The sequence below is a fragment of the Lotus japonicus genome, chromosome 3 (assembly GCF_012489685.1).
Source record: "Lotus japonicus ecotype B-129 chromosome 3, LjGifu_v1.2".
NCBI classification, from domain to species: domain Eukaryota; kingdom Viridiplantae; phylum Streptophyta; class Magnoliopsida; order Fabales; family Fabaceae; genus Lotus; species Lotus japonicus.
The window spans coordinates 96,418,023-96,440,050 of NC_080043.1; the positions used below are offsets into that span (position 1 = coordinate 96,418,023).

General features: G+C 41.7%; 1 protein-coding gene and 1 pseudogene across 1 annotated transcript; both read right to left on the minus strand.

The window, feature by feature from the left end:
* Positions 1–123: 123 nt before the first annotated feature.
* LOC130745104 (coronatine-insensitive protein 1-like) lies at positions 124–5,366 on the minus strand (annotated as a pseudogene).
* Positions 4,839–14,138, minus strand: LOC130745105 (uncharacterized). The gene is made up of 5 exons (XM_057597248.1): positions 13,483–14,138; positions 13,434–13,438; positions 9,546–12,222; positions 9,260–9,415; positions 4,839–9,048 (listed from the first exon to the last, which is right to left on the minus strand). The coding sequence occupies exons 1-5, from the start codon at positions 14,136–14,138 to the stop codon at positions 5,601–5,603; spliced, it is 6,942 nt and encodes a 2,313-aa protein (XP_057453231.1). The 3' UTR covers positions 4,839–5,600.
* Positions 14,139–22,028: the final 7,890 nt, after the last annotated feature.

Genomic DNA, 22,028 nt, shown 5'->3' on the forward strand with positions numbered 1-22,028 from the left:
AAAGTTCTAGGACACTGGGACACCGCTTACAGGTGAAAACAAGCCAATCCAAAAGTTAACAAAATATAAGCTAATCCATTAAATTAACTGAACCCTACCAAATTACCTCAACACAACTCTCCATGAGATGATTGATTTTGATTAATCTTGAAAGAAAAATCGTTTACTTATTCATTGTAAACTGTTCAAATCAGAAGAAAAAAAAAAGCTAATCCATCAAGTTATCTTAGCCATGATCATCTGTATCCAGCAAGGCATAAAGGAGATCCAATTTTGTTAGTGCAGCTGCGAACCTGAGCATTATCGGCAACTCATTCTTTCCAATGTATGTTAAACCCAACCGACATAACTTTGCTGGTAAAGATATAACATAGTATCTTTCTGGTTCCTCATTGTAGATGCCTCCACAAAATTCTTCTAGAGAAGATGCTTGCCGGAAGAAGTTCACAATATTTGTTTTCATATTCAGTAATTTTAACGGAAACTAGGTTCGGGCGATTTTTGGCTAAAAGTTCAAGGTCCTCAATTTTGACAGCAGCAACATCTGTCGAGTAAAAATTGAAAGACTCAAGAATTGTATTGTTCACAGCAAGCTCATGTAGCCATTCACCATCTTTCTCATCAATTGAGCTTTCTTCCAAAAGTAAAGCTCTTAAATTCCTGACAAAAAGCAAAATTTATAGTCAGTGCCCCTGCCCAATGACTCATAGCTGCTGGAATGAATTATACCACTACAAATTCTATGAATTTGAGGATTCAAAACTCCAAGCATGAAACAAGCCAATTCTGTGCAATGGTCAAAACTTGAAATCATTTAATGTTTTTACAATATATTTGAGAAATTACAAAGCAATTGGAACACTGGGCCTAAAATGAAGTCAGAATAGCTACTTCTTGAATAGGATGCTGATAAACAACACCAGGATTCCTCAACAGTTACAGATAATAAGGAACAAAGGACACAACACAATTTATTAAGGAGTGGCATAAGACAAAAGCCTCCAAAGTTCTTACCAGACAATTGAAACTGAAGCATAAAATCAAAAGCACAGAGGGTTAGCCAAAGAAAAAAGAACAACTAGCAATGAGAAACTAAATAACTATCAGCTATCAGGCACAGTAAAAAATAAAAAAGGTTGACAAAAGACAACATGTCATCCAAGTCCAACTATATGAAGCATCAGTTACAGAATCCAAGTTCCAGAAACCAACTCATTGACAGAAGAGGAATTTTGCATATTCAAAGAGAAGATACCAAAACTACCTGCAGATGCGACCAACATGTAAAAGACTATCAGTGGAAAACCCACAACACATATCAAGCTGTGTTTGCACCTCACTTAGGGTCGTCGATGTAGGGGATCACGCAGTCGAGGACCTCGTCGACGACGTGTTTGCACCTCACGCTCCGGTTCTCCTCCATGGATGCGAACAGGAATCAAGAAAGATCTGGAAGGAATCGAGTGGAGGGTGGATTCAAGCTTGGGATTGAAAGGGACGGTGGTGCCTATTGGCAATTTTTGGCTAAAATTAAAGGTCCTCAATTTTGTCAAGTAAAAATTCAGAGACTCAAGAACTGTATTGTTCAAAGCAAGCTCATGTAGCCATTCACCATCTTTCTCATCAATTGAGCTTTCTTCCAAAAGTAGTACTCTTAAATTCCTGACAAAAAGCAAAATTTACAGTCAGTGTCCCTGCCCAATGACTCATAGCTGCTGGCATGAATTATAACTTCCAAAAAACAATGGCTCAGGTCAGATCAATGTACTTGAAAGTTAAAATATGTTTGTCCCCCACCAAATAAACAAAACTTCATTCAGAAAATCAAGGGAAGAATAACATTAAAGTTATAGGTTTCTATTCCCCTTTGATGAAGCATAAAGCATGGTTATACTTAGAGCAAAAGGAAGAACACAATGACTTTTGTGTTTATGTTCCTCTCAACCATATATAGTAACATGCATACTGTTTAAAGACTTCAGCCTACAAGTTATAAGAATTGATTCACATAGTTAAGCCAAAAAAATATAGTGTCGCAACGGGGGTCGCGGCGGGACGGCGCGTTAAAACTAATCAAGTATCAGTAGAGTCGCCACTAATGTTTTTAGGGAGAACATCAGAGAACCCAAATAATAAAAGAAACCAAATCTAGATTCGGGAGTCGGTTACGTATAGGGAGGTGTTAGCGCCCTACAACGTCCGTCATAAGACAGTTACCTGTGGTTAATTATGCAAGATTTCTTAGCTTTCTAAATCATTTATTTTGTCCTTGAAAATAGGTCTTGTATTTTTTATAAATTTGAATTAAAAAGGATATTTACATGTTGCTAGTGTAATGAAAAGATTATTCTACAAAGAAGAACAAAATTTAGATTTTTTTTGTTTGGAGTGCCTGGCGGGAGTGACCCCGGGCCTACGTATTCTCTATCAAAAGAGAAAATCAAGGCTACGTAGTTCTTTGGTAGAAAAACATGAGTTGGTTGTGATATTTTTTAGTTTTCTTTAAAAGACTAATCTTTTTTGAGAAAAAAGATTATTATTTGTTTTTTTAGTTTTTTATTTATTTGCAAAAGAGGTTTGATCTTAGCATTTCATGATAGATACAAGGTTGAAGAAAAATATATTTTTTAGATTTTTTTTTATAAGCAAATAATTATTTAGAGAGAAAACTAGTAATATTTGATACTCATATTTGATAATTTAATGCAATCTGGTCCACATGGTACCAAAAAAACGAAACTGAACCATTGTTTCAAAAACAAAAAGGCCCATCAGATACCAAAAACACTAAGTTCTATTCCATAAAAAAAAAGACCATCAGATGCCAAAAAAACAGCTGAAGTTCCTTTCAAAAAAAAAAAACAGACTAGCCCACGAATTCAGAATGAAAGAAACAAAAAAAACGAAATCATGGGCCATCAGATATAGATTTTAGTAGTGTTATGGAGAGCCCAACAAAAAAAGAAGAGAGGAACATGTGAGTAATAAAAGCATAGTAAAATGGTTCAAGAGAGAAAAAATACCTTATGAGAGCCACCAACAGCAAAAATGAAAATAAAGAGTGAGAACTCAAAAAAGCTACAAATCCTACAAGAATCTCCAAAAAAAAACCGTTCCTCTCTGCCTTTTCTTCCTTCTTTTTTCTCTTTCCTCCTCCTTCTTTCTTTCCTTCCTTTTTTCCGTTTCTTTCCTCTGTTTTCTCCTCCTTTACACTCTGCTCTTCTTCTTATTTATAGGCCATGAAACTTGCAAATTTCTTCATGCATTTAAAGAGCCCAACTGTATTTTTTCAATGCTTTCAACAATTGCAGCTAAGATGTGAAAAATTGTAAGCTTGGCTTGTCATTCTTGAGATCATATCTTCAAATTTCAACTTGAGAGGATTTGGTACTGTGCCATGGTTGCCTTTTTCAACCGCAAATCTAGCTTCAAGATGCTTTTTCAACAACATATCTCTAGATTAGCTTCAGATAGGTAGATAGCAAGGCACATGGTTGGCATGCTACTAAGGACTTTTGTCTCCCTTTTCTTTATTTTTATATTCTCTTCTATTGCTTGGTCACGTTGTGACCCTTTCTTTCTCTTCTTCTATAATACTTCAGGGATAAAAAAAAAAAGCTGGTTGAAATTTTTTTTTTTTGAAAGCATTTAATGAGATGCTAATTTTCAACACAAATTTCTTCAATTTCACTTGATGTCCTTGACCACATTTCTTTAGCTTCCAAGCCAGTGCATGGCCTGCAAGAAAGATGGTGTGCATGCACCTACAATTTTTTCAAAAATGATAGAAATTTGAATAAAATTAGAATAAGGGAAAGTAAAAGGAGTAGGATAAAATTAGGTGTTCACACCCACTAACCACACACTCTTTTTTACTTGGCAGAGCATTTTTGGTCACATGGTTAAAGAATCAAAAATAAATTAACTCACTTGATTATTTTAATCATAATTAAGCTATTAATGTTTTCTTGATTCAAAAGATTAAGCCCGGACAAAAAGGGGTATCCACAGCTGCCCCTCTTTATTTGTCTCTTACCATGGTAAGAGCAAAGTAAAGACGTGGATACAAGACGTTAGGATATAAAGTCGGGTAATCCGCAGTAGGTTAGAGAACAAAACCTAGAGCGCACAAACAACCTCGAGCATGAAACTAAACACCAATTCAAGTCAAACAAAGACAATATAGGCATCGACATTCATCTACCTGCCTAAGTCAAACAAAATTTAAACAGGCATCGACAAATAACACACCCGCCTGAGGCGAACAGAAATTAAACAGGCATTGACAATAATGTACCCGCCTGAGGCTAACAGAAACTAAACAGGCATTGACAATAACGTACCCGCCTGAGGCCAACAGATATCGACAAGAACATACCCACCTGAAGCCAACGAAAAGATTAAACAGGTATCGACAAAAATATACCCACCTGAGGTCAACGAAAAAAATTAAACCGGCATCGACAAAACATACCCGCCTGGGACCAACGAAAAAAAATTAAACAGGCATCGACAATAACATACCAGCCTGGGATCAACGAAAAAAAAATAAACAGGCATCAACAAAAACATACCAGCCTGGGATCAACGAAAAAAATAAACAGGCATCAACAAAAACATACCAGCCTGGAACCAACAGGTATCGACAAAAACATACCCACTTGAGGTCAACATGATCCATAATAATAAGCAAATGCATAATTTAACACACAATGATGATATGCATGACATGCAGATGCAGTGCATTAGTGATTTTAATCTTTTTTTTATTTCTTTCCATCTTTGTCATTGGTATCAGTGCTAGACACCATTAATTTTTATTATCTTTATTTGGTGCTGATCCCCCATCCTTGCAGTATCGAATGTTGCGGGACACTTGGATCAACTTTCCTTAAGAACAACAGTGATTCCTCATGAACCTTGTGATATTTGCATCAGATGCTCTCTTCTCCTTTTTTATATATATATTTTTTTTAATCCCCTGATCACATACACCCTTCTTCTGGACATGCCCCAAATGCTCGAGGCGAACAGAAAGCCTTTAATTAGGAATAGACTCACCTCTTAAATAAAATATATGTTCACCAAACAAATACAAGTTGAACAACAAATATTCATGTGATATTCAAAGAAAGGGAGTTGTGTTTACAATGATAATATTCATAGTGGGAGAAAGATGACAAAAGTTTGGGAAAGAAAAGGCTAGAAGCTGATGACGCACGAACAAAGTGACACCCTTTCGGTGTTAATGCTAGCCATTCATGCCCAAGATCTCGAAGCCTGTTAATCACTTGCAACTTTTCCACATGAAGATCCCCTCCATTCTGAGGACTCGCTTTTCTTACTTCAATCTCATTTTGCCTCATGTCTCAACATTAGTCCTTACTCCTTTGTTCAACTTTGGTTGTTTCAAAGTGGGCCGATCTTTCGAGTTTTCGGCTCACGGGTTTGCTCTAATTTTTGCCTAGGTCGCCTTTTCAGGTTTTCAACCTAACGAGCTCTTTTTTTCATTTTTTTTATTCATTCATTTTTTCCATTTCTTTGTATTCTCTTTTTTCATTCATAGGCTGCAACTGACTGTTCAACCTATCTGACCGGCTCTAAGCGTAATACTTCTTGACCGAGTCAGAATTGACAGGATGCGGGAGTTCATCGCCATCCATATTAGTAAGAATTAAGGCACCTCCTGAGAATGCCTTCTTCACAACATAAGGACCTTCATAATTCGGAGTCCACTTTCCTCGTGAATCCTTATGAATTGGTAGAATCTTTTTAAGCACCAAGTCCCCTTCTTGAAGTTCTCGCGGGCGTACTCTCTTGTCAAAGGCCTTTTTCATTCGTTTCTGGTATAACTGACCATGGCACAACGCATTCAACCTTTTTCCTTCAATAAGATTCAGTTGTTCAAAGCGAGCTTGGATCCATTCAGCCTCTTCTAACTCGGCTTCTTTTATCACTCTCAATGATGGGATCTCTACTTCAAATGGGAGGACCGCCTCCATACCATACACCAAGGAAAAAGGGGTAGCACCAGTGGAAGTTCGCACAGAAGTGCGGTAGCCATGCAAGGCGAAAGGGAGCATATCATGCCAATCTTTATAAGTTACGACCATCTTTTGAACGATCTTCTTGATGTTCTTATTAGCCGCCTCGACCGCCCCATTCATCTTTGGACGATACGGAGTCGAATTATGGTGCTGGATTTTGAAATCATCACACAACTCTTTCATCATCTTGTTGTTCAGGTTAGTTCCATTATCTGTGATAATCTTGCTTGGGAGACCATATCGACAAATCAGCTCCTTTTTAATGAATCTCACCACCACATTCTTTGTCACACTTGCATAAGACGAGGCTTCCACCCATTTGGTGAAATAGTCAATCGCCACCAAGATGAAGCGGTGCCCATTTGATGCCTTTGGTTCGATGGGTCCAATCACATCTATTCCCCACATTGAGAATGGCCAAGGTGTCGTCATAACATTCAGAGACACTGGGGAAGCATTGATATTATCAGCGTACACTTGACACTTGTAGCATTTCTTTACGTGATTACAACAGTCTGTTTCCATGGTGAGCCAGTAATATCCTGCTCTTAAGATTTTCTTTGCCATTGTATGCCCATTCATATGGGTCCCAAAGGAACCTTCATGGATTTCGTCGATGATTCTTTGTGCTTCAGTTGCATCCACACATCGAAGGAGTACGAGGTCCAAGTTTTTCTTATAGAGGACATCCCCGTTCAGAAAGAAACTGGTGGCCAGTCTCCTCAGGGTCCTTTTATCATTTTCAGTAGCAACTGATGGGTACTCTTTGCACTTGATGTACTTCTTGATGTCATAATACCATGGTTTCCCGTCAGGCTCCCCTTCCACAACTTGGCAATATGCAGGTTTATCATGATTTTGAGTTTTTATGAGAGGCATCTCACCATCCTGGCTGACTTCAAACATTGATGACAAAGTTGCCAAAGCGTCTGCCAACTGATTATCTTCTCGAGGGATATGGTGAAGGTTAACCTCATCAAATTCCTCCATCAACTCTCTAATGTAGGATTGGTAAGGGATTAACTTTGCATCTCGCGTTTCCCACTCCCCTTTCAACTGGTGGATTACTAATGCTGAATCCCCATACACCTCTAAGTTTCTTATTTTGGTCTCCAGGGCTGCTTGCAATCCCATTGCACATGCTTCATACTCTGCTATGTTATTTGTACAGTCAAAGCATAACCTGGCCGTGATTGGAATATATTGTTTTTCCGGAGAAATCAATACAGCTCCTATCCCATGTCCAAGCATGTTTGATGCCCCATCAAAAAAGAGGACCCATTTGCCGTCTCTTGAAGTTTCTCCTTCTTCAAATAATGCCATTATATCCTCATCTGGGAATTCACATTGCATCGACTGGTAATCGTTCAAAGGTTGATGTGCCAGGAAATCTGCGAGTGCACTGCCTTTTACAGACTTCTGAGTGACATACAGAATATCGTATTCTGATAGGAGCATTTGCCATCTTGCAATCCGTCCAGTGAGAGCAGGCTTTTCGAATATGTATTTAATTGGATCCATTTTGGAGACCAACCAAGTTGTGTGACTCAACATATACTGTCTCAATCGCCGAGCGGCCCAAGCCAAAGCACAACAAGTTCGTTCTAACAATGAATACCTGGCTTCACAGTCAGTGAACTTTTTACTCAAATAGTAGATGGCTTGTTCCTTCCTTCCAGACTCATCATGTTGCCCCAGGACACACCCCATGGACCCCTCCAGGACTGTTAGATATATTATAAGTGGTCGCCCTGGAACGGGAGGCACCAGTACAGGAGGGTTCTGCAAGTATTGTTTGATCTTTTCAAAAGCACGTTGACAATCATCATTCCACTCCATCGATTGATTCTTACGCATCAATTTAAAGATGGGCTCACATGTGGCAGTGAGCTGGGATATGAACCTAGCAATGTAATTCAGCCTCCCTAAGAAACCGCGAACCTCTTTTTCTGTACGTGGGGCTGGCATCTCCTGGATTGCTCGTACTTTGTCTGGATCAACTTCTATTCCTTTCTGGCTCACTATGAATCCCAACAATTTCCCAGACTTCACTCCGAAGGTGCACTTGGCGGGGTTTAACCGAAGCTTAAACTTTCTCAGTCGTTCGAACAACTTATGCAGATTTGCTATGTGCTCTTCTTCAGTTGTTGACTTTGCAATAATATCATCCACATAAACTTCAATCTCTTTGTGCATCAAGTCATGAAACAAGGTGACCATTGCCCTTTGATAGGTTGCCCCAGCATTTTTCAAACCAAATGACATCACCTTATAACAGAAGGTTCCCCATAACGTGATGAATGTCGTTTTTTCCATGTCTTCAGGGGCCATTCGAATCTGATTGTAACCCGAGAAACCATCCATGAATGAGAAGAACGAATGGTGAGCAGTGTTATCTACCAATACATCAATGTGAGGCAGGGGGAAATCGTCTTTGGGGCTGGCTCGATTCAAATCCCTATAATCCACATACATACGAACTTGGCCATTTTTCTTGGGGACTGGGACAATGTTTGCAACCCATTGGGGATACTTCGAGACAGCCAAGAACCCTGCATCAAATTGTTTTTTAACTTCTTCTCTTATTTTCAGCGACATCTCAGGCTTCATGCGCCTCAACTTTTGCTTGACCGGTGAGCATTCAGGTTTCATGGGCAACTTGTGCACTACGATTGCAGGGTCGAGCCCAGGCATGTCCTGGTAAGACCATGCGAAGACATCAACATATTCAAAGAGTAATGAAACTAGTTTGCCACGCGCATCTCCCTTTATACAAGTGCCAATCTTGACCTCCTTTTTGTTCTCCTCAGACCCCAAATTGATCACTTCCATTGGCTCCTCATGCGGCTCGATTTTTCTATCCTCTTCATCCACGAGCCTCAAGAGATCGGGGGAGGGCTCCCACTCATCTTCCTCAACTTCATCAGCTTGATTAACGGGACGATCAAAATCATGGGATAAAGGGCTAGCGCTGTCACCGTCAAGAGAATCACTTTCGTACCTGCAATGTCGGGAAATGAAAGAAAGAAAGAGAAGAAGAGAAATGAATAGAAGGAATCTATGGATGGGCATGGGGTACAAAGATTAAACATACTTGGAAATTCAAAATGCATTTTATTGATAACACATAGATATTTTAAAAGGGTGAGCCCTAATACAAAGGTCTATCCTAAAGCCTTGGGCAGAGCAATAGGAGTGGCATTACAAATTACTTTGAATCTGGGCTAAGGACCACGGGAAGCTCAAGAATTTCCCAGTTGTCGAGTTCTGAGTCAGGCTCACAGGGAAGAACAAGATCAACACGTTCATTTCCAGGTGCTTCTTCTGCAGCCATGGCGACCTGGCTTAAAAAAAGCGAATCCAGCGCTCTGAAAGCTTTTACGGATGTCACAGATAGGGATCCCTTGAGCTAAGGCTTCTCGACCCTCTCGCTTGGCAGCCTTCTTCTCTTTCCTTTCATCCGCAATCCTTTTTTTATCGGCGGGCGTGGGCACATACCCAAGTCCAGAACGGTCTTTGTTGATTGGGATTTCCACCAGATTGGTTCTGCCTTGGCCTTCCTTTCCCAATCCGCAACCGTATTGGTAACCCTTTTCTATCATCATCTTAGCAGCAGGTGATGCCCCAGATAATTCGGTCCTCAGAATCGGTGCTTTTTCCTTCACATAGGTAGCATTAGCTATCTCTAAGGATTGGAAAGAAGCCTCCACAGCTCCCTCAGCAGCCTCTATATAAGGGGCTGTTATTGGCTTGCTTATCAACATGTCTTCCTCAGCGGACACTATGACAAGCTTATCATCAACTATGAACTTGATCTTCTGGTGAAGGGTGGATGGCAAGGCCTTTGCAGGATGCATCCAGGGCCTTCCCAAGAGACAGCTATATGCCGGCACCATATCCATCACTTGGAAAGTCATAATGAAGGTTACTGGCCCGACCAAAACTGGCAAATCAATCTCTCCCAACACTTCTCTTCTCGTACCATCGAAAGCCTTCACAATCATAGGACTAGGCCTCATTTGCAGTCTTCCAGCTGGTAGTCTATCAAATGTCGGCTTTGGCAGCACATTAACAGATGATCCATTATCAACAAGAGCTTTTGCCATAATATGATCCATGCATTTGAGAGAAATGTACAAAGCTTTGTTGTGTGTAATGCCTTCAGAGGGAATCTCAGCGTCAGAGTACGCCAAGAAATTATTAGCTGTGATATTACCAACAATTCCTTCAAACCTACCCACTGAGATGTCTTGGGTTACATGCGCCTCATTCAAGACCTTCAACAATGCTTTTCTATGGGGATCTGAATTCATTAAGAGGGCCAACAGAGAAATCTTTGCCGGGATGCGATTCAACTGGTCCACCACTGCATACTCACTTTGCTTTATGAATTTCAGCAATTCGCACACCTCCTCATCAGACACAGGTTTTGATTCTTGTGCTATTTCCTCGATCTTTTCATTGGCAGCCTCTCCACCCGTTTTCTCTTTTCCTTTTTCGCTCACCGGTGCTTCTTTAGGTTTGTCTTTATCATCTTCTGGTCGGCCATAGATTCGCCCACTGCGGGTCATCCTCCCGATTCCAGAAATGTTGGTAACAACTGGAGTATCACGACCACTAATCTTCAGCTGGGAGTTATTCGGATAAACCTCTAGGTCATACTTCCACGACACTGCCTTATTGTCCTTATATGGAAAAGGAGTTGGCATGCGTATCATGAGTGGAGTTGGTATTGTGGGGGTGCTGACAGGGCCAGTTTTCACATACGGGATAACCAAGGGCTTTCGAAATGGGGGTGCTTGCTCATCAATCGCGCATACGTCACCGTTGTTCACTGCACGACAAACCTGTACCAGTTTCTCATCCATTAGGTTTTGGAGAACCAGTTTAAACTCTTCACAATCCTGGATCAAGTGATGTGACCCGGGGTGGAGACCACACATCTCCTTCTTATCTAGACTCCCGCTTATCATGCCGTACTTGCACATCTCAACGAAGATTACACCCATGGGAGTCTTCACTTCATCTACGTTTTCCACCATTTCTTGACCGAGACTTTCCTCAATTGCATTGGTAGACTGCTCCCCATGATTCGGGAGAGGGTTCTTCTTGATGTTTGGATCTGCCTCTTCTGTGAAGGTCAACCATTTAGCATCAATCAGAGCTTGCACCTTGTGTTTCAGTGGCCAACAGTTTTCAGTGGAGTGACCTATCGCACCCGCATGGTAGTCACACTTAGCATTTGGGTCATACCATTTCGGATATGGGGGTTCAACGGGCCTCAGTGGCGTAGGAACAACCAATGAATTACTGATGAGGTGTGGTAGTAGCTCTGAGTATGTCTTGGGCATTGGGTCGAAACGTCTCCTTTCTCCGCTCCTCTGGTTTGTATTAGACCAAGAACCTTGATTTGGTCTAAAATTTTGCCTAGGATGTGCAGGAGCTGAGGGCGGTGCTTGAGTCGTAGAGGGTGGAATGTTGGCCACCGTCTGGTACTGTGGCTGAGCGCGAGGTGAGTAATGGACATTGTTAGCTTGCCTGTCCTGCCCTGCAAAACCTACAACATGTGCTTCACCTTCTTTCTTCCTTCCGCCATTGTAGGTAGGTTTCCTCGTACTCGGAATTCCACCCGAGGCTTGAGCAATTCTCCCGGTACGCATTCCACTTTCTACTCTTTCCCCAACGGTTACCATATCTGCAAAATTGGAAGAGACGCTTCCAACCATATGATCGTAAAATGGGGGCTGAAGGGTTTCGACGAACATAGTTATCATCTCCTTATCAGTCACTGGAGGGTATACTTGAGCCGCTATCTCCCTCCATCTCTGGGCATACTCTTTAAATGTCTCATTCCCTTTTTTCAGCATATTCTGAAGATGTATCCGATCAGGGGCCATATCCAAGTTGAACTTGTATTGCTTCAGGAACGCATCGGCGAGATCCTTCCAAGAGCGAATGTGACTTCGTTCTAACTGTGTATACCAACTTGATGCTGCCCCAGAGAGACTATCTTGGAAAAAATGGATTAGTAATTTGTCGTCATACGCATAGGATGCCATTTTTCTGCAATACATTGTTAGATGATTCTTTGGGCAAGTGGTCCCTTTGTATCTATCGAACTCAGGTACCTTGAACTTTGGAGGAATGACGATATCCGGGACTAAGCACAAGTCTGCTGCATGTAAGATCAAGTTTTGATCTAGTAGTACAACTCTATGTTTTGATGATTACAAGTTAACCTTTTGATATGAACAATTGTGGTACTCTAACGTGTTTTTCTGAGTGTGCTATTTACAGGCTCTGACCTCAACTCAATCTCACACAAATCAGAAGCACTGTGTATAAAGGGTAACCCAAGCAACGCTTTCGCATTCACCATGTTCAGTATGAACAGTGGAAAAGCTTCAGAAGTTCTGAAGCTATACAAACTCTGATGTGGACTCAGTCGCTAGAAGCTCTGAAGATCCAGAAGTTCTGATAACCAAGAAACACTAAAGGTTCAGATGTTCTGATGGTGTAGAAAACTCTGAAGATCCAGAAGCTGAATAGTGGAAACTCTGAAGTCCAGAAGCAAGAAACTCTGAAGGCCATGTTCTTCCCTCTGAGTTCAGAATCAGAAGATACAATGGTCAGAGGATCTGTGCTTTCCCTCTGACTCTGATCAACCGACTTCACAAGTTCCAATATGAAGTATTCCCCTGATCAGAAGTCTCCTAGGTTAAAAGGTCAAGTCGCTATCCAAGTACAAAAGCAAGTGTACCTTCCTGACGACCTACCTAACGTTCTCAGCCACAGAAGAAGCTGGATTTTCCAGAACTGCCCTCCAACGGTAGCATTTCCCATGCAACGCTCAACCCTAATCCTTGGAGTATATATAGAGGCTGAAGATTGAAAGAAGCGGCAAAGAAAAAGAAATACACACGCGCAAGACAGATTCAAAATATTCTAAGCTTTCTTTCATCTGAAATTCATTGTGTTTACTATTAGCTTTTTAGAAGCAAATCTCTTGTAAACAATTCCTTGATAAACAGTTTGTTTAGTTCCTTTAGGAGATCAAGGTTGATCGGATCCTAGAGAAGACTAAGAGAGTGAATCTTAGTGTGAGCTAAGTCAGTGTAATTGTTAGTCACTTGTAGGTTTCAAGTGCAGTTGTAACTCTTACCTGATTAGTGGATTGCCTTCATTCTAAGAAGGAAGAAATCACCTTAACGGGTGGACTGGAGTAGCTTGAGTGATTTATCAAGTGAACCAGGATAAAATCCTTGTGTGCTTTTCTATCTCTTATCTTTAGCACTTAAGTTCTCGAAAGATTTGTCAAAATCTTTAAGGTGGAAGTTTTGTTCTGAAAACGTTATTCAAACCCCCCCTTTCTACCGTTTTTCATACCTTCACTGCATTCATGACCCCATAATTGTTTCCCTCAACAGCTCGTAACCTTTCTTCTAACATTGCAAATTGTCCTTTCGACGCGTCTTTGGTTAGGCCCGTAAGAGCTTCCTCCACAACAGTTTGAATATGCGGTGCATGTGCATAAACAGAGGGAGGAGGTACGGGATTTTCCAGGGATGCTTGAAGGTGAAGGGTAGTTTGTGGTTGCCCATGAGCAGGTGTGGCATGGTGAGGATGTGACACAGGAGCAGTGGTCATAACTGTAGATCCTTCCAGAGTAGTGTAGGCGTGATCTTGTGGCTGGGTGATATTCTGCAGGTTTGCAGTGGGATTTCCAGAGTTTGTACCAATCTCAGACGCAAATCCCAAGAGCGGGTTTGGATCAACTGTAGACGTATAGTTCTGAGGGATGCCATAGAACGGCATAAATGATTGTGACGCTGCTTGCGAAGAGATATTGGAGTTATGTGGGAGCGCGGAACGAAACATCACCCCTTGGGGAGTAATGATCAGAGGTTGAGGCTCGAAGCCAGGTGGGTAAGCTGGAGTGGTCACATGATCTCCAACGCCACTCGAAGGGATCCCTTCTGTGCTTTCTCTTCTTCCGAGCGCCTGCACAGCTTCTAAGATTTTTTCCATTTGCTCCTTCATCTGGTTCACTTCACTCCTCAGCTCTTCTTGAGATTGTTCAAGTCCTTCCATAAGTCTGGTTTGGAGACGAGTCCTGTAAGGATGATGGGGATACAGCTTGCCTGTATTTTATAACAAACTCTTTTATAAGTGATTACTTATTATATCATTCCTTTCGGTCAGAAGGCTTGTAGGATTGTGCGTGTCAGAAGTGACCATGGTGGAGAGTTTGAGAATGACAAGTTTGAGAGTCTGTTTGATTCCTATGGAATTGCACATGATTTCTCTTGTCCCAGAACTCCTCAACAAAATGGTGTTGTTGAGAGGAAGAACAGAACTCTTCAGGAGATGGCTAGAACCATGCTCCAAGAAACTGGCATGGCTAAGCACTTTTGGGCAGAGGCAGTAAATACAGCATGTTACATTCAGAACAGAATCTCTGTGAGACCAATTCTGAATAAGACTCCTTATGAATTGTGGAAGAACATAAAACCCAACATTTCTTATTTTCATCCTTTTGGCTGTGTTTGTTATGTTCTCAATACTAAGGATAGATTGCATAAATTTGATGCTAAGTCTTCTAAGTGTCTATTACTTGGTTATTCTGATAGATCTAAAGGTTTTAGATTTTATAATACTGATGCCAAGACTATTGAAGAATCTATTCATGTTAGATTTGATGATAAGCTTGACTCTGACCAGTCAAAGCTAGTTGAAAAGTTTGTAGATTTAAGCATTAATGTTTCTGACAAAGGCAAAGCTCCAGAGGAAGTTGAGCCAGAGGAAGATGAACCAGAGGAAGAAGCTGGTCCCTCTAACTCACAAACTCTGAAGAAGAGCAGAATCACTGCAGCTCACCCTAAGGAATTGATTCTGGGCAACAAAGATGAACCAGTCAGAACCAGATCTGCCTTCAGACCCTCTGAAGAGACCTTGCTGAGTCTGAAAGGATTGGTGTCCTTAATTGAACCCAAGTCCATAGATGAAGCTCTTCAGGACAAGGATTGGATTCTGGCCATGGAAGAAGAATTGAATCAATTTTCCAAGAACGATGTTTGGAGCTTAGTGAAGAAGCCTGAGAATGTTCATGTTATTGGAACGAAATGGGTATTCAGAAACAAGCTAAATGAGAAAGGAGAAGTAGTCAGAAACAAGGCAAGGCTAGTTGCTCAAGGCTACAGCCAGCAGGAAGGAATAGACTACACTGAAACATTTGCTCCGGTAGCAAGACTGGAGGCAATTAGACTGTTGATCTCCTTCTCAGTAAATCACAACATAGTTCTACATCAGATGGACGTAAAGAGTGCCTTCCTAAATGGTTATATCTCAGAGGAAGTCTATGTTCATCAACCCCCAGGTTTTGAAGATGAAAAGAAACCAGACCATGTGTTCAAATTGAAGAAATCACTCTACGGTCTGAAGCAAGCTCCCAGAGCATGGTATGAGAGACTTAGCTCATTCCTTCTGGAGAATGAGTTTGTAAGGGGTAAAGTAGATACAACTCTTTTTTGCAAGACTTATAAAGATGATATCTTAATTGTGCAAATTTATGTTGATGATATTATATTTGGTTCTGCTAATCAATCTCTATGCAAAGAATTTTCTGAGATGATGCAGGCTGAATTTGAGATGAGTATGATGGGAGAATTAAAGTACTTTCTGGGAATACAAGTTGATCAAACACCAGAAGGAACATATATCCATCAGAGCAAGTACACTAAAGAACTTCTGAAGAAGTTCAATATGCTGGAATCTACAGTGGCCAAGACTCCAATGCATCCTACATGCATTTTGGAGAAAGAAGATAAAAGTGGTAAAGTATGTCAGAAGCTCTATCGTGGAATGATAGGTTCACTTCTATACTTAACTGCATCTAGGCCAGACATATTATTTAGTGTTCACTTATGTGCTCGTTTCCAATCAGATCCAAGGGAAACCCACTTAACTGCTGTTAAGAGGATCCTAAGGTATCTGAAAGGCACCACTAACCTTGGCTTGATGTATAAGAAAACATCAGAGTATAAGCTTTCAGGTTATTGTGATGCTGATTATGCTGGAGATAGAACAGAGAGAAAAAGTACTTCTGGAAATTGTCAATTTCTGGGAAGCAATCTAGTCTCATGGGCAAGCAAGAGGCAATCAACCATTGCACTATCAACTGCAGAGGCAGAATATATCTCAGCAGCAATATGCAGCACTCAGATGCTCTGGATGAAACATCAGCTGGAGGATTATCAGATCCTTGAGAGCAATATCCCAATCTATTGTGATAACACTGCTGCAATCTCATTGAGTAAGAATCCTATCTTGCATTCAAGGGCAAAGCACATTGAGGTAAAGTATCACTTTATTAGAGATTATGTACAGAAGGGCGTACTTCTTCTGAAGTTTGTTGATACTGACCATCAATGGGCAGATATCTTTACAAAGCCCTTAGCAGAGGATAGATTTAATTTTATTCTGAAAAATCTAAACATGGACTTTTGTCCAGAGTAAAGATGGATCAGAACCTCTGACTATGATACTTCTTGATCAGAACATGTCTAGTCCAGAAGGTAACTCAATCAGAGTGTGTGTGCCCACTGGTACTGACTCTGAAGCTGAGACAACAACACGTGTGTCAGAATTTCTGATGCATAATTCCTTGTGCCCGTGTGACAGTCTGTTATGATTGCGTGTAGATATGCTTATCTCCTGTGTGTGATTGTGTATTTTACTGTTACTATCTATCTTTAATTTTCAACCGTTGATCTTAAAGTGCTTTTTGAATCAACAACGGTTATTTGATAAAACCCACTATACACACACGTTCTCGTTCACTTCCGGTTTTCACTCTCGCACTCTCTGCTTTTCAAAACCGCCTCTTTCTTGATTTCTCTCTCGATCTCTCTTCATCCTTCAAACTTCATCTTCTACCTCAAACCTTCAACCTCTTCAAAATGGTGAGACAAACCAGAAGATCTACTGCAGATGCACCTCAGTTCCCTCACATGGTAGTTGGTTTGGCAACGGGTCAAAGGGACTCTGAGAACCCGGCACAAGAACAAGTTCAAGTTCAAGAGCAGATTGTTCCAATTGCAGAACGGGGCTGTGTCGTTCACTGCGTATTTGCTCCTGAGGAACTCCAAGTCCTGGCAGAATGGAGATTCGACCTCGACAACCTGGCTGCAAATGGGTTTGATCTTCGTCCTGAAGTCCAAGCTCAAGGTTGGGGAAACTACTTCAACCGACTTCGAGGACCGGTGTATGAGAAGTTGGTCAAGGAATTCTGGAAGCACGCCGACTGCGATGATACTCAAGTGGTATCTCATATTCTTGGCAGGAAGATCATCATCACGGAGAAGTCATTCGTGAATCTGCTAGGTGCAGACACTGCTTATGGGTTTCGATTCCAATTCACTGAGTCGAAGCTGAAACCCAGCACCAAAGACAAAACCAACCAGGCCCTGTACACCACTTTCAAACCGGGCAAGACAAGTTACAAGGTGATGGACCTTCACCCCAAACTCAGGATCTGGCACAAGATCCTGCTCAACTGCATCAATCAGAGACCGAAGGGCAGTTCCCCAGATTACATCAACTTCAACCAGAAGGCGATGCTGTTTTTCATTCAAGACAAGAGGAAGATCTGCCTTCCCTACTTCCTGTTCTCCTACTTGAAGGAGTGTATCCGGAAGTCTAGGACTACTGCCTCAATCAAGTCAGCAATCAAGTATATCCCCTTTGGGAGACTGCTGTCTGATCTCTTCATTGAGAGTGGCCTCATTCAAGACCTGATCAATGCTGGTTGCACAGAGGACTTGAGCACAATTGTCAGCGATGTCTTCACTGCCAACTCTCTGAAGAAGATGGGTTTGGTCCAGAAGAAGATTGCTCCTGCTCATGAAGACACATCTTTTGAGATCAGAGGAAGAAGGATGCCTCTGAATGACTACCCACTGTGGACTCAAGCAGACAATCCTGAAGCCATCAGATGCTATGTTGAAGACCTCAGGGCTCAAGGATTCGAAATTGATCTTGATGATTTCTTCAGCAGACTGCCGCCAGCTCCAGAGTTTCCTTCTCCTCCCAAGAAGAAAGCTCAGAGGAAGATGGTTCTGGAAGAATCCTCTGAAGAATCTGATGTCCCTCTGGTCAAGAAGACAAAGAGAAAGCCTGATGATGGTGATGATAGTGATAGTGAGGATGGTCCTCCAAAGAAGAAGCAGAAGAAGGTCAGAATCGTGGTGAAGCCTACTCGGGTGGAACCAGCTGCTGCAGTGGTCAGAAGGACTGAACCTCCTGCCAGAGTGACTCGATCATCAGCACATTCAAGTAAGCCTGCACTTGCTTCTGATGATGATTTGAATTTATTTGATACACTTCCTATTTCTGCCTTGCTTCAACACTCCTCAAATCCCCTCACTCCTATTCCTGAATCCCAACCAGCCGCACAAACCACCTCTCCACCACATTCCCCACGATCCTCCTTCTTTCAACCTTCTCCTACCGAAGCACCTCTCTGGAATTTGCTTCAGAACCCAACCTCTAGGTCAGACGATCCAACCTCTCTCCTTACCATTCCGTACGACCCATTATCTTCTGAACCCATCATCCATGACCAACCAGAGCCCAACCAAACAGAACCACAACCCAGAACGTCTGATCACTCTGCTCCCAGAGCATCAGCACGTCCTGCTGCCAGAACCACGGATACAGACTCTTCAACAGCCGTTACACCTGTATCCTTCCCAATCAATGTTGTTGATTCTTCTCCCTCCAATAACTCTGAATCAATTAGAAAATTCATGGAGGTTAGACAAGAGAAGGTGTCTGCCTTGGAAGAGTATTACCTTACCTGTCCAAGCCCTAGGAGATATCCTGGCCCTAGACCTGAACGTCTAGTTGACCCAGATGAACCTATCTTGGCCAATCCTATCCAAGAGGCAGACCCCTTAGTTCAACAAGCTCACCCTGTCCCTGACCAACAAGAGCCCATTCAACCAGACCCTGAACCCGAACAATCAGTGTCTAACCAATCCTCGGTTAGATCACCTCACCCTCTGGTTGAAACTTCAGACCCTCACCTTGGAACCTCTGAACCCAATGCTCCCATGATTAACATTGGTTCTCCACAAGGTGCCTCTGAAGCTCATAGCAGCAATCACCCAGCCTCTCCTGCACCCAACCTCTCCATAATTCCCTATACTCACCTTCAACCCACATCTCTCTCTGAGTGCATCAATATCTTCTATCATGAAGCCTCCTTGAGGCTCCGCAATGTGCACGGTCAGACTGATCTCAGTGAGAATGCTGAAAATGTGGCTGATGAGTGGAACAATCTGAGCACTTGGCTAGTGGCTCAAGTTCCGATTATGATGCAGCTCCTGCATGCAGAGGGCAGTCAGAGCATTGAGGCTGCAAAGCAAAGGTTTGCTAGAAGGGTGGCTCTTCATGAACTAGAACAGAGAAATAAGCTTCTTGAAGCTATTGAAGAAGCCAAGAGAAAGAAAGAACAAGCAGAAGAAGCTGCACGTCAAGCAGCAGCTCAAGCTGCACAAGCCAGACTTGAGGCAGAGCGACTTGAAGCTGAGGCTGAAGCTCTTAGATGCCAAGCACTTGCACCAGTTGTGTTTACTCCTGCTGCTTCTGCTTCCATTCCAGATCCTCAAGCTGCTCAGAATGTTCCTTCCAGTTCTACTCAGACAAGCTCATCCAGACTCGACATCATGGAACAACGTCTTGACACTCATGAATCCATGCTGATTGAGATGAAGCACATGATGATGGACTTCTGCGACGCACTGACAAACCTTAGTTTTAGGATCTCTTCTTTTTCTTCTTTTTCGTTACCTTTGTTTTCCTTTGTTAAACTCTGTTTCGTTTTATTTATTTATTCTCTTTTGTTCGTTTGTGATTATATATGCATAACTATATACTTATGTCACATATGTTTGCTAAACTCGTTTTATTCATAATTGTTTTGTGTTTACATCATATTTCTTTCCATCATATAATCTAGAATGGAGGATCTCTCCTCATTCTTCTGCACTCCTGGCGCTGCTCTGACCTATCCTTCTCCAGACGCTCCAGTACATGCTGGATGTTGCTGAGCCTGATCTTTAGCTTATCCATCTCCAGAATCTCTTCTGAAGTCTTGAGCTTCTCTTCCAAACTCTCTTTCTCTTCCAGCAGCTTGAGTTCAAGCCGGCTGAGTTCTTGCACCTCCTCCACGAAGGCAAGAAATTCCTTCAGGTCTCTCTCCAACTCTGGACGCAGGTCCTCTTCCAGCAGTGTCCGTGTCAGCTCCGCGATGGTAGTTGCACCCTCTGGATGCCTGATGTTCAGGAACAAGTCCTCTTCAAAGGCCTTCTTCCTCAGCTCTTCTAGTGCTACGTTGTATGATGCCATTTTTTCTTACTGAAAATTATTCGAGGTGTGAAGCTTACCTTTCTCTCCAACGCTTTTTATAGGCTTCACTTTCTCTCTGAAAGTTAATGCTCTTACAGTTTCTCGAGGTTAAGTTCTTGGTAACTGACCCTTCTATTTACTCACTTGACCGGTGGCAAACGTTCATCCCTTGCATTAACTCTTCTATTTATTTTCGCCTAACTCTGATTCTTACATCGTTTTCATTTTCTTTTAAACTTAGACCTTCTCTAAGGGGGAGTACCTTGTACTTCAAGCTAAGTTTTTCACACCCCAAGCTTTTTGCTTATGACAAAAAGGGGGAGTAAACCCAGTTTTTGATTTGTAAGATGTGTTAGTGTGACTTATTTTTCTGTTGGAGATTTTAAGAGTTCCACCTTCATGACCATAGATGTGTCACTGGGCAAATACAAGGAATACATTTCACTTCTTCTGAAGTGATTCTAAGTTGACTCTGATACCCAAGACTCTGATACCTTGTCCCTGACTCTGATCACTTATGCGCTCTGATTATTCGTTTTTCATCTATGTCATAAGCTTTTCACTCTGAACTCTTATATTTTTTAGCTCAGAATCTAGACTTTACTAACGTTTTCATCAAGTATTAGATTCAGGGGGAGCTAAGCTCAGAATCAAGCAGTGACTTGAATTCAGAATGAGCAAGATAAACTATTCACATCAGGATAAGTCTTATTCTATATCTCTAAACTCTGAGTGAATTCAGTTTAATGTTTAAGAATTGTTCATCAAAAATCTTAGTTTTGTCATCATCAAAAAGGGGGAGATTGTAAGATCAAGTTTTGATCTAGTAGTACAACTCTATGTTTTGATGATTACAAGTTAACCTTTTGATATGAACAATTGTGGTACTCTAACGTGTTTTTCTGAGTGTGCTATTTACAGGCTCTGACCTCAACTCAATCTCACACAAATCAGAAGCACTGTGTATAAAGGGTAACCCAAGCAACGCTTTCGCATTCACCATGTTCAGTATGAACAGTGGAAAAGCTTCAGAAGTTCTGAAGCTATACAAACTCTGATGTGGACTCAGTCGCTAGAAGCTCTGAAGATCCAGAAGTTCTGATAACCAAGAAACACTAAAGGTTCAGATGTTCTGATGGTGTAGAAAACTCTGAAGATCCAGAAGCTGAATAGTGGAAACTCTGAAGTCCAGAAGCAAGAAACTCTGAAGGCCATGTTCTTCCCTCTGAGTTCAGAATCAGAAGATACAATGGTCAGAGGATCTGTGCTTTCCCTCTGACTCTGATCAACCGACTTCACAAGTTCCAATATGAAGTATTCCCCTGATCAGAAGTCTCCTAGGTTAAAAGGTCAAGTCGCTATCCAAGTACAAAAGCAAGTGTACCTTCCTGACGACCTACCTAACGTTCTCAGCCACAGAAGAAGCTGGATTTTCCAGAACTGCCCTCCAACGGTAGCATTTCCCATGCAACGCTCAACCCTAATCCTTGGAGTATATATAGAGGCTGAAGATTGAAAGAAGCGGCAAAGAAAAAGAAATACACACGCGCAAGACAGATTCAAAATATTCTA

Coding starts and splice junctions, on each gene's coding strand:
- LOC130745105 (XM_057597248.1), bottom strand. CDS start 14,138: ATGGAAGGACTTGAACAATCTCAAGAAGAGCTGAGGAGTGAAGTGAAC. Junction 9,416..9,545: donor AAAGACCGTTCTGGACTTGG/GTATGTGCCCAC, acceptor AAAAGCTTTCAG/AGCGCTGGATTCGCTTTTTT. Junction 9,049..9,259: donor GTCCTTAGCCCAGATTCAAA/GTAATTTGTAAT, acceptor CCGACATTGCAG/GTACGAAAGTGATTCTCTTG.